The 13,447-nt window shown below is 44.3% G+C and overlaps 1 protein-coding gene across 8 annotated transcripts in view; it reads right to left on the reverse strand.

Annotated features, from left to right (window-relative positions):
* The window catches only part of CUX1 (cut like homeobox 1), a 264,573-nt gene that overhangs the window by 32,367 nt on the left and 218,759 nt on the right, over window positions 1-13,447 (reverse strand). For 7 of the 8 annotated variants that reach the window (XR_001331653.2, XM_088066159.1, XM_088066160.1 and 4 more), the window contains 3 exons: window positions 12,439-12,741; window positions 7,963-8,151; window positions 3,004-3,268 (listed from right to left, as the gene is read on the reverse strand). The exons of the other annotated variant lie outside the window; for it this stretch is intronic. Coding sequence is in view for 6 of the 7 variants with exons in the window: in XM_088066159.1 (XP_087922285.1) it covers window positions 3,004-3,268; window positions 7,963-8,151; window positions 12,439-12,741 (757 nt within the window). In the remaining variant the exon portion in view is untranslated. The remainder of the gene's footprint in view (window positions 1-3,003; window positions 3,269-7,962; window positions 8,152-12,438; window positions 12,742-13,447) is intronic. 8 annotated transcript variants of the gene reach the window in all.

The following is a 13,447-nucleotide window of genomic DNA, read 5'->3' on the forward strand; positions in this document are numbered from 1 at the left end:
ATATTGCTTCTGGAATCTGGTCTGACTCCTGATTAACACAGTAATTAAATTCTTATGGAAAAGAAGAACTGGTGACAGCAGCTAGAGGATTCCAGAGAGCATTCCTCCACACACCCTGTTGGCTTTCACCACTGGAACTCAAAACATCAGAGATCTCCTGGGTGTTTGCTGCAGCTCCCTGGACAAGCCTTCAAGCAACATCAAAACCAGCACAATACAGAGTTCATTGAAAAATACATTCAGAATTTAGGGTTAAAGAATGCTGGATTACAATTCCAGAAAGTCTGGTTTCGTTCCTGATGCCTCTGTAGTATCATCTCTGTGGCCTTACTGAATTTGTGTGTCAGTTTCCACAGGTGAAGTGGGATAGAAATTCCTCCCTCCTGCTTTATTTTTGTACCATTCTTAAGACATCAAAGCCTCAAACTCTGATGTGTCTTGTATGTGCTTCACAAGTATAAAGCGAGGGATATTCATTGTATATTCTGAGAATGCAAAGCCATAGACTTGGAGAAGTTTGCAGACATGTTGAAATCCTTTATACCCATTTATATTCTGAAGTGAATTATTTCTGTGCCTGCTGAGGATATTTTTTTCAGCGTTTCTTTTTGCTGCAGGAAATAAATGCTAATGCTGACTTTCCATCTGGTGGATATGAAGGTAGATCCTGCTGTAACAACCACCTTTGGAAAGTGAGGTTTGGGCTGAATCTGAAAGGAAAAGCATCACTGCAACAGGATTCCCAAGAGACAGCAAGACAAGCTTCTCCAAATCTGTGCCCTCCCTCACCTCAAGCTACAGAAAAATTAGTATTAGATCACAAGCAGATGTTCTGAGATGTGAAAGTGCTTCTGTATAAAAAACTTTGCAGTTTGTAAAAAAAATGGCTGAGGGAGAGTATAAAAGATATTAATAAAGTCAAGTGTGGCCTAGAGAAGAGTGAAAGACCACCCATTTCTGATAACATACGAGCTGCAGAACTGTCAGACCCTGCTCCCCTCACAGAACATGGAACCTGTCCCTCTTCTGCAACACCCTACACATGATTTAAGATAAATTCATGCATGACAGCTAAGAAAGTTATTGTCAAGGGGAACAAAAAATAGATTTGTGTTTCGATTTTTCAGTGCTCAGAGCACACAGGGCTCCAAACAGGCTTGAAACAGCTCTGGAAAGCCCTGGAGTCGCAGCATCACATCTGGGAGCAGGCCCAGATCACTCAATGCTCAGCCTCGTGCTGCCCCCAGCCCCCAGTTTGTAGGGTTTGATTTTGTGTCCAGCTGTCAGCACCTCCTCCCCGGGAAGGTGGGGCTGAAGGCAGCGATCACCGCGGGCTGGCGGCGCCGCACGCCCAGGCAGGGATCTCGTGATAATGAGGGAGGTGACACCTGCCACCAGCGCTCCCGCGCTCGTCTGCCCAAGTGAGAACAGCACATTTTGCTGTCAGGCCCGAAGGGAACATATTTTCATAGGCATCCCTCCAACTTGTGTATAATTGCCTGCAAGTGGGAATTGGAAGAAGCCCTGCGTTTGGAGAACTCTGAGCGGTGAAAAGAGGCTGCATCTGTACTGAATTCAAGGCAGTGAAATTCAGTGTAAATATGATTACTCCATTTTAAAAAATTTTGTATTGTTTACTATAAACATTATTTAACTATTGTGCGCAATGTTTCTGAGATAGCTCATTAAACTCTGCTGCTTTTGCTTCAGCAACTTCCCCAGTAAAAGCTGAGAAGGGCCAAAGTGAAAAACTACCCTTTAAATGTTAGCAGTTTTTAAAAACAAACAAGTTTAGCAATCTGGACTAATTAGGAACATTATTGGCTCCGAGTGAAGGAGCAGAATAGTATTAAATCTGGTAGCTTAACTGTACCTGTTCAATATTCATTAGCACAAATTTCTTGGAGAAAAGTCTGCTGCATTAATTAGGACTTCCAATCCCAAGCATAGTTGATAATATGTTTATTCAAATCCTTATAATTCTTATGTGCTGTTCCACCTTGTCTCCTTTTATCGCTGCCTCTAGGCCAAAACCTACTTCAGGGGTTCAAATGTGGAGAAGGTTACTCCTCAAACAAGAAAGGAACTGAACAGACCAACATTTTATTTCAGTGGGACTTGATGATTTAATCATAACAATGACATAAATCACAGAATTTTGGAATGGTTTGGGTTGGAAGGGACCTAAAAGCTCACCTTGTTCCACCCCCTGCCATGGCAGGGGTATCTTCCACTGTCCCAGGCTGCTCCAAGCCCTGTCCAGCCTGGCCTTGGACACTTTCAGGGACCCAGGGGCAGCCACAGCTTCTGTGGGCACCCTGTGCCAGGGCCTCCTCACCTTCACAGGGAACAATTCCTTCCCAATATCCCATCTATCCCTGCTCTCTGGCTGTTTGAAGCCATTCCCCCTTGTCCTGGCACTCCAGGACCTTGTAAGAAGTCCCTCTCTGTGGCCACATCTGACTTCAGGGTTATTGGTTCCCTGTCCTTCAGGACTCCACGAAGCTTCCCAGAAACACAGCACAAGCACTGTGCCTATTTTCAGAGCTTGGTGACTCAAGGCCTAAAAGAAAATCCTCTTTTTCTTCTGATGCAGGAAAATGACACAATGAAAACAGGGCAGTTCTGATCCAATAAAGGACATTTCTAAGTACCCCCCACCCAGTGACCCAGGGAGAACACCCACCACACGCCCGACACGTGTCTGTGTGAGTCAGACAGAGCAGCCTGGCCTACTGCAGTGGGTTTATAAATATTCATCAGTGGACATCCCTACATCCACACCCACCCCAAAAGCCAGACTTTCTGTTTAAAAGCACTACTCCCATCAATATGTGAGCACTGCTGCTCCTCAGGGATGACTTAAAATCAGTCTGGAGCATTTAGTACCGTGTTAGTGAGAACCTCCCTGCCGTCAAAGCTGCTTGTTTTGCACAACCACCCGCCACAGCACCTGCCAAAGCCAAGCCAGCACATCCCTCAGGAGCAGGGCAGCTCACACACCTGTAATTGTGGAACCAGTTGATCACGGTGCTGGTTTTCAAGTTGAGCTGCGTGGCGAGTTCCTCAATGGTTTTTGGTGATGGGTATGGCTTTTGCTGGTAGGCTCTTTTGAGAGCTTCTTTCTCCTCTGGTGCCAGCACCACCCGGGGCTTCTTGAGCTGGTGCTGGGGCTGGGGGCTGGCACCCTGGCTGTAGTCGATGCCAGCGGACGAGGACTCACAGGACTGGCTGTCGCTGACGGAGCTGTGCCGCCGTTTCATGTAGGCTGAAAGAGAAGCACGTTGGGTCAGCCCTGGCTGAATACAAATGCAGAATCAATGGATGCACGAGCTGAGGGATGATAAACACGGGGACAGCACGTGGGAGATGCAGGGATGGGCTGCCAGAAGGGGATGGGAAGGATGGGGCGCCACCAAAGACCAAACACGGGGAGGATGCAAGAGAAGAAAAGAGGAAAAATCAGCTGGAAACCTGCCAGAGTTTTCTGTCTTTACAATGAATGTGGGACACCAATGACAGGGTTCAGTTCACATGACTCATTGCAGATTCACTCCTTCAAGAGGAGTGAACTCCCACACAAGGTCTTGACTGGGACAGTTGTGCTTCACTTTGACTGAAAGGGGTTTCGTGGTTAAAACACTTCAGGTGTACACAGAGTTCTCTCTGACACTAAGGAAAATACGACTGTGGAAGTGGAGCTGCAGCATTCCCAGCCTTCCCAAGACATCCCCAACACACGATGGCGCCTGGAGCTCAGAGATTCCAGGGATGGGCTGAACAACTCGTCAGGCGTTTGCTGCCTTTCCCTACAGCTCTCTGCTGTGGCAGTGACAGGTTATGAAAGAAAACCAGCCCCCAGCAACCTCCTCCCTTACAAAAAGCTCCTTCCAAAACACAGACACTTTTAAAAAAGCTCTCCCTGCACTGATGGGCTCAGTGAAGCTGATGGCAGGAGCCTGTGATCCTGCCACTGACCCTCCTCCCTGACCAGGAGTGAATTATCCTGGCAAATTCCACAAGGAAGGAGTCCCAGCAAAGGCTGTCACTGACTTGATTGATTTACACTGGGCATGGAGAGGTGGGATTTACTGCACCTGGCAGTACCATGCACAAGCATTACTAATGAGGGGGCTGAAAACAGCAACTATAGATGATTCTTGTCAATAAAATATTTAATTGCCTGTTAAATACCTTCTAGATATTTAAGAGTTTACATATTCAAGAGCTACAATTTGATAACCTCGGGTATTAAGTTCCAGATTACACCAGCCTGACATCAGTCCAGGAGGCATTAAATCTCCAGGAGCCAGGAGCTCTGGTTGGAACCAGGGACACTGTGGGGCCAGTCACACTGGTCAGCAACCAAATTCTTCAAAAATTCAATTTTTCTCTCCCCACAGCTTTGCCTTCAGGCTGAGGCTGCACAATGAATAAAAATGCAGTGCAATCAAATAAAATGCAGTGTTCAAACCCCAGCCAACGTCTCCTGGCAGGGCTCCCTCCAGGACTGGCTGGGTTTTCTGGCTCCAGTGGGTTCCAGCACCCTGCCCTCTCCATTGTGCCTCCAGTGGGACCTTTGGCATTGTGGCTTTACTATCATGGAAGTGAATTCTGAACACACTCTGTAACCTTTGGGGGTATCTGCATGGCCCACATTTTGTTCTTCCTGAATATGACAGATTAGCTGTGGATTGCCTACTGTGTAAGATCACTGATATGGAACACAACGTGAGTTGCTCGTGATCCATCACTCTGACGTGATACAATCCTGCACACATTTGAAATAACCATAAAAAAAAAGGTTTGGTTTTTTTTTTTTTAAAAATCTCCTTTAAAAATCCACCTATCTAAGTTGTTCTAACCAGATGTAAAACTGCAAAAAATCTGCATTATTTCAAGGTGACCCATTGGCCTTATTTTTGCAGCCTTCAAGGAACTGTTACAACCCTTAACTATGGAATTAATCATTCCAACAAGATAATCTCATATTTCTATAAGGTGTTTAATCTCCAAACTCCTTCCTGGCTGTTATTTCCAACTTGCATTGACATGCAAACTACAGCCAAGGCTCCCTTGTCTCCTTGCACAGCAGAACCAAGAGGCTGGAGGACAACATCCATCACCTCAGCAATGGGCAGCAGCTTCAGGGAGGCCACGAGACAAAACAGAACCTGGCATGGGAGACGTGAAAGGTGCTCAGACCACCTCTAATTGGAATTTCTGGAATTTGGTCAGATGACTGAGTCAGCAGGAGACACACAGGGACCAGGATGGGCTGGATCTCCCTTTGTCTGCTCTCCAAAGGATGGGATTTCTGGTAGGGCAGAGCTCCTGTCTTAAACAGCAAAGGACAATCCAGAGCTGTGAGAGCTTGGGAAAAATGTCATTCCTTCCTCTGCTCCTGTAACCTCACACTGGGATCACAAAAGGTGCACTGGCTGAGCTGGGTTGTTCTCATGTCAATGGAACAAATTTTATATAAGCACATATTTAATTAAAATACAAATAAAGAAGAGGATGTCCCACTGTTCTGTCAGAGCAATTGTTTTCTGGAGGATAATCTATTATCAGGACATATTTCCACTGGGCCAAAGGCAGAACTAGGACTCAGAATGACATTTTAAAAAGCTCTTCCATTTTAATTTTTCTTTTTAAACCTATATTCTGTGTGCAGACAACATAAGGAGATCATTCAGCACATCTGCAGTGACAGCAAGGCTCCAACTGGAATCCAAGTTGCGAATACACTTTATTTTTGGAGAAGCTTGATTTTTGTCTGTGACCAGTCTCCACTTCTCAGGAGACATATGAAAAAAAAAGGAAAGCCAGCTGTACTTTGGGCAAAGGTCTGAATTTGAGGCTGAGTTACACCTTTCCCCCCCAGCATCCACGTGTCCCTCTGGGAAGAGTCCCCAGCATGTGCCCAGCTATGGGTGCCACAGACACCGCTGCACAGCTGCCCACTGAGATAAAACAGAGCCCCTTTTAATATAATTTTTATCTTATGTAGTATTGAACAAGATTATTAAAAAGTGAAATAATGGGGAAATAAAGGGAATTCAATTTTCTTCTGACAGCAGTGCTGTTCTGTGAGGAGTGTGATGCTCCAGCAGCCCAACACCCCAGAGGTTATGAGAAGAATGAACTCTTCCAAGGCTGGAAAGGTGTGCAAAATGACTCAGCCTGGTGAGCAGGAACCCCCAGCTCCCTCCAAAGAGCTTGGTTAATGTACATTGCAAATTTTCAGAACCTCTTAAAAGGGACATTTATAGCACAAACTTCAGACTGGCAGAACAGAAAAAAAAAAAAAAAAAAAAAGAGATATGCAGCTCACCTTTATCATAATTATTAATTTACTCTCCTAATAAAATGTGGCAGAGAAATAATTGATAATAATGTTTCACTGGAAGCAGACCCGGTCGCATTGTTCTTTAACTGACATTAGCTGAAGGGAAAGTTAAATTCTTAATGTGGCTCTGAAGCAATTTAAAAGGTTAAATCACAGGATCCTTACCTGCATGAAAGGATTTTGCAGAAAATAGAGGGCTGAATTCACTTTAGACTGCTCTGCTCTGAGGACAGCACTTGCACAGCTCAGGAGCTCAGTGCAGAGTCTTAATGATTTATGGCCTTATCTCTATTCAGATGCCATCTACAGACCATATGTATCACTCACTATTTGATAAGAATCCAGTTTAGAAAATAGTTTTGAAAGGATATTGTCAGTACTACTTTTAAATTATTTTTATTTTATTTTGCTGCATTATGGGCAATATTCTCTGTGAGCCTATAAAAATCCAGCTAGTTGACAATTTTATTCCTGCCATGTTTCTAATACAGCAAAACCCCTCATGATTCCCTTTGGTTTACAGTTGTAAGTGGGAAACCCAAGTGGATTTTACTCCCCATGGAAGATCATGCACAATTTGTGCTAAGATACTGCACTGCTTTATATTACACTGGTTACTGTGACAAGGGTTTGAATTTCTTCTTAAAAACCTGCAAGACTATAATTTTCCCAGAAGCTCCCTCACTGCAATTTTAAATATAATCACCAAGTTCTTGATCAAATGTGTAAATGCTTTCAGAACATCAGTCAACAGCAGAGCTTTCAGTGTACACGATTAATGATGTCTGTGCTAATATCATTAAGGGGTAGCTCCAGAGATGTATATATCATTAATTAGTTAACTGCTGATAATGGCAGCCCACGAGTCTCTCTTGTAAAATCACACAAACATACTAAAAACAGGGCTCTGAATAACCACTGGGTTTTAGAGATGAATTTAAAAGGGAAAGAGCTGGATAAATTTGCAGGATGTACTCCCTACTAAGATATCCAGTAACAACTCAGACCACTCACAAGTGACCCTGTTTTATGTGAGAATAACACACAAATTTCAGTGTATTAACACAATCACCTTCCCCCTCCCTATAAAGGCTACAAAGATCATTATTCTGCAATAGCCTTTTATAAAGGCTGCATTTTTCTCTCCTCCCAGCAACCATCAGTGCAGGACTGGCAAGGAACTTTCCCAGGAATCAATGCACAGTTCTTCCAGCCCAACATCTGTGCCCAGCTGCAGCACTATTAACTAATAACCTAAAGCCAGCTCCCAAACTCACATTTCTCATTTGGTAAGGCAAGTTATCAGTGATACACCAGGGCCTCAGTAATTATTCTATAGGAGAAAACAGCAATGATTCCCAAGCAGCTGGTGAATATTTAGGGTTTGGGGTTGGCTTTTTGTTGTGTGTTTTTTTTTCTTTTTATTTTGAGACGTATCTGCTAGAGCAAGCATCAAATAAAAGCCCCAAAAAACCTGCTGTGAAATCCTTTTGCATAACCCTCATAACACTGGATCAATGCTGCCTCTCCACTATTTCTGGAGGGTTATAAAAGCCAGGCTGATCTTGGGAAGAGCGGAAGGCGTGAGTCAGCACTCTGCTCCCGGTTACCTTTTTTCTCCATGCGCTTCATGTCCATCAGCTTCTCCACGTTGTTGGGATCGTTGAGCCACAGCTGCATGCGGACAAAGGGTTCCCTTCCCTTCAGACTCAGCTTGTGCCAGGGCTTGGGGCGAGCCAGCAGGTCAGAGACAGAGCCTTGTGTCAGCCCTAGGATTGTCTCCCCGAACAAACGCTGACCTAATGCGAAATTGAGAAGCGCATGAATTGGCTCAGCCGAGACACGGAAAAGAACACGAGATCATTCCTCAATTACTCTGACTTCAGAACTGCTCCAAAACCCAGAAGAAACATTTAGGAGAATAAATGCTCTGCCCCCCACTAGAAGGGTAAATATTGAGCTTTACTTTAATCCTCAGGATCTGCCTGGGATAAAGGGAGGAGTTTGACACGTTTGGGGAGCGGGACCTTACAGTGAAACAGTGTGCAAAAATAAAATTAGGAGAGGAAAAATAAACTGAACTTCTAGCTAAGCAGGCAACTAGTGAGAGCAGTGAGGCTACTTAGCTCTTATGCAGGAGGGCAGTGCCACAGCTTTGTTCCAACAGGGCAATCCAAACATTTCCAGCAATCAGTGAACCAAGAGCAACACAAGCTCCCCCTTCAGCAATGGCCATATAAATGTCCTCACAGAAACATGTATGGAATTTCTGTGCTGTAGTATCTGTGGGGATCTAACTGTGCCTTACCCACTAGAGATAATCAGAATTTCCAATACAATTTTTGTTTTACAATCTCTACGGTATTTCTAGTTAAGTATACTTAATTTTTAGTTCTCTTACAAAATGCTGTCATCTGGCAGGGTAAAATCTGCAAATGCTTTACAGTGTATAGTGTTTGTATGTGCAATGCTGACAATGATTTTATATGGGAAAAATCTAACTTATCAAGGATTGGGGAAAATGCCTGTGCAGCTCAAACCCAACCACACAGCTGGTTTTCTAACCCCCTTCACCTCAGTGTTCCTCCTCAGCTGAACTGCCTCAATACCAACTTCTGCTACAGGAGAGAGCCTGGAGTCATCTGAGTCATCAGGATTTAAGATACAAGTGCTGCTGTCATGGGATTTCAAGGTAACCTGAAGATCTTTCCACAGCCCCCAAATTTGGGCCTCAGGGTCTTGTGTCTGATCTGCAGCTTTTGAGTGCCCTCACTACCACACAACAGAATATTCTCCCTTCACATCCCAGCAGTGGTAACCAACAGATCCCTAAGGGACAAGGGGATGAGTGGTGGCTTCTGACCCCACAGCTCTGCAGGACAAGCCTAAAAAAAGCACCAGCAGCTCTTGCCTTCCCTGCTCCCGACACAGACAGCTCATGGCAAATATCTGCTCTGCAGACCCATCCCCTGTGCTTAACTCCAAGATTCCCCTCCTCCATCTCTTTAAAAACATCCCAAGACTTTTGCCCTGATGGGTTTTTTGGGTTTTTTTTTTGCCTGTATGGGAAGAGGAGGGAATATGGGACCAGTCAGAAGCTGCAGAACATCCCACTCAGATGTGTGGGGCAGGTGGGGCTGCAAAGCTTTCAGAGGAGGTAGCTGAGATCATGGGAAGCAGAGAGGGGAAAGGAGAATAGGGCTTAACATGACACTCTGCTAATAAGCTCTAAAACTAACCCTGAAAACAGTTCTTACAGACTGAACAGAAACCTACATTCAAAATACACTCCAATCCCTGAGTAACAAGATTTTCCACTACCCTCAGTATCAGGAAAATCAGACAAAAGAGGTAATTCAGGGGCAATTTTATCAATTCTATCATCATGTTTTTATCACATGTATTGCTGGGGTAACCTGCTCCCTGTTTGTATTTAAAAACATCAGCAAGGCCTCATCCATTTCCCTGTAAACCTGCCAGCTATTAGCAAGATAACACAGTTACTTTAAAAATCTGTTAAAATCATGTGTTGCCACATGAACAGGGATATGGGCACAGATTTGCAAAAGGGTTGGGAATGAGCGGTGCTGGCAGTGCTGCTGAAGGAAATGAACTTCAAACTACGGCCTAAAAATTAAAAATTCAAACGTGGAAGGAGGTAACATCATGTTCTCTAGGTGTTAAGAACAAAGCTAAAGATGTTTGTGCTGTCTATTTTATGTCAGGATATGGCAGGACAGGAGAAAACACCTGAAAGACTCCCAAGCTAAGGGGGAAGGTGTCAGAAATCATCCTTGGGGGTAGCAGGTGTATCACGCTCCATCTTCATCAGAGCACTATTAATAACAGGAATATTTTTAAGCACAGGTTTCCTAAAACTCCTCCCCATCCTTCACGCCTGTTCCCACCGATTTGGATCCTAATGGACAAAACTGTGGTGGTTTCATGGATAGTCTTGACCCTTCCTGTAAAATGCCCCAAACAGCTGAGTGCATCTGCTTCCCTCTGTGAGCTCTGCGTAGCCCAGCAGGGAAGCACTGAGGACAGTCTGACTTTTGGGGCTCAGAACATCAGCAGCACTTCAGTGTGAACACTGCCAGCATCATGTGCTGAAGCCACAGAACCTTCAGGGAATGCTTTGGGTTGGAAGGGACCTTAAAGATCACCCAGTCCCAACTCCTAGTGAAAAGAACACCTTCCACTCTCCCAGATTGCTCCAAGCCCTGTCCAGCCTGGCCTTGGACTCTTCCAGGGATCCAGGGGCAGCCTGTGCTGGGACCTCCCCACCCTCACAGGGGACAATTCCTTCCTAACATCCCATGTGAACCTACTCTGTTTCACTTTGAAGCCATTCCCCTGACTGGTGATGCGAGGAGAGACCAACCCAGCTGAGTCTAAATTGTTCTGTAAACCTGTGGTCCTCACTGGCTGGTGACACTGGGACACCTCAGCCACCACCAGTTGCCTACAACAGGTTCACAAGGCCCAGTGGCCTAAACCAGAGAAACCTGTGCACCAGAAAACCTGGTGCACTCGCACACTGAGGGCACAAAAGGAGACATTGAAACTGGTTCCACACCTAATGCAGAGTTTGGGGCACCTTTCCTGGCTCTTCTGCTGCTTTTTAGGCTTGTCAGCCACACTGTAGGAAAACAAAAATCATGGGAAATAAAAAAGACTAAGTAAAAATGGCATCAAAGCAAATGTAAACAAAAATACTTTTTTTTTTTTTTTTCAAACCTCTCTGGAATACCAGAGCAGGTACAGCACTCAATAGCATTTTGCCCAAAAACCAGGAGCTTGGATCTGCAAACCCTTACCATGGTTTGGGGCTTTATCTCTACGTTATCTCCACTGAACAAACAACCACCATCTGCCCAAGCCAAATGCATGGGCAAGGAATTCTGCTGGGCTCAGTGGAACTCAATCTCATTCAGGGTATGTCAGTGATCAGGGCCATTTCCTTTCCCCCAAATTATGCTAGATGAGAACTTAGGACCTCCCCCATCCCAGTATTTTTCTCCCTTTAAAAAAAAATGTTAAGACAATAACACATTATTCTGTGTCTAGATGAAAAAAGGTTTCCTCACATATTAAAATAGAGGAGTTTTTACTTTTACAGTCATCATTGTCAGATGATAGGGCTAAAATTGTTCTCACTTAAGTAACATCATCAGTCTAAATCTAAACTTTTGGTCCTATTTGTAGTGAAGGAACAGAAACTGGCATTTCTGGAGAGTACCAGACATTCCCCTGGATGCCTAATGCAGGAAGGATGAATCCCTTGCTAAGACCCAGAAGCAGGAGCAGGTAACACTGGGACAGCCTTACTGCCCTCCTGCCAGAGCCCTCAAAGGATCCCAGAAACATTTCCCAAAGCCTTGTGAGGGAAATATGGGTTAAAGACATGAAGAACCAGTGATTTAGAGGCATAGTGACAGTATTAATGTGGACTTCCCATACTCACATCAGGTTACTCCCTGTGACTATTCCAAACAGTCATGACACTGAATTCAACAGCCAAAAACCCATCTGTAGGCAAAAGCAGCCTCAGCTTTGCACATCTCTGAGCAGAATAACTGAGTGGCCCTGTGCACTTATCTCAGGCTCATCTAAATCTCATCTGAGTCTGGATTTTCCCTCCCAGCTCTGCAGGGACACTGTGCTCCTGCTTGTGGTGCTCCTCCCTCTCCAACCACGCTGGGCTCCTCTACTTCACCCAAAATGGGCCTGGAATTTGCAAGTGTGGGGGGGAAAGAGCCTTTCCCCAAGGGGAGACCTCACTGGCTCTGGGGTTCTGGGGGTCCTGACAGCCTGCTGCACTCGGTTTTGTGAGGTGGGAGCAGTGCCTGGCTGCTGAGCCAGGAGCAGAGCTTAGGAAGAGCGAGGGTGTGATGACATTTCAAGTAGAGTGTGACAATCTGGAAGGAGTTTTCTACCAGTTTAAAAAAATTAGGTATCTTTTTAGCAAATTAAAGCTTAGAGCAGAATGAAACCCAGGCATTCTCATACCCATCTACTGTAGCTAACAATACATGAACACTTAGACACAATTTTGGTCAAAAAGTGAGAATAAAATGATTTACCAAGATTGTTGTCCGTGAGCACTTCCTTGACCCTCTTGGTGATGCCATAGGTGTCCAGCTCAGGGGACATGGCCACCAGTTCTTGGATGCTGAGTGCTGAGTGGCCAGAGAGTGGCAGAGGGGTCGTGGATTGGGATTCAGATGCAGGGGGCTCACTGGATTCCTGGGATTTGCCATCCTTACTCGTCTCGATGGGGGGACAGGGCTGCTGTACCAACTCAGTCAGGCTTTTCACTGATTCACTGGAACTCATGGGAGATTCAGGAGCAGGACTGCAACTCGCAGAAGTCTTTGGAGTACTTTCTGTAATTAAAAAAAAAAGAGAAAAAAGTCCCCACTTTAGCATAATTGTAATGTTTTGATTGCAGGATATTTAACTTTCCTCCTCATTTATATTCTACCTACTTAAAGAAATGCCTAAGTATGCAAAATGCTACTTGCTATGACTTGGGTACTAAAAAGCCTCTTTTTCAAAACAAAAATTATTTTCTAATTTTATCTTGAGTCATCTCTGATTTTTTATAAAGACAAGATGTACAAATACAAATAAAAATCAGGAAAAACTGAAGTGCAATAGTCTGTAAGTTTGCACACAATTTCCTTGGTCAGGAAATCTCAGTTTTGCTTGCCACAACATTTTTATATAAGGATGGTTTAAAAGCTACCATTCTAGACTGGTTTAAACCTCCTTCTGTGACTTGTAAGAACTGTTTTGTTCTGTCAATGAGGGATTTTCTACAACTGATACAACTCTCTATCTCGAGAATGTTATTGATTTCACTTTGTTTCTTATCACACACATCACAATTTTTGCAATTCTCTTTGTCCAGAAATAACAAGATTAAAATACAGTTTGTAATTATGTTGTATTAATTAAAGTGTTTGAGAATCCAACATAAAGATAGTGAGTGGATCAGACACCCAAATCTATTATTGTGACACTTGGTTTAAAAGAAAGCTTTTCCAATCTGTTAATTTGCCAACAACAATAGGTTCTGTACAAAATGTT

This window comes from Pseudopodoces humilis, chromosome 23 (assembly GCF_049639895.1).
Source record: "Pseudopodoces humilis isolate 2021_Gansu_Grassland_sample_001 chromosome 23, ASM4963989v1, whole genome shotgun sequence".
Lineage (NCBI taxonomy): Eukaryota > Metazoa > Chordata > Aves > Passeriformes > Paridae > Pseudopodoces > Pseudopodoces humilis.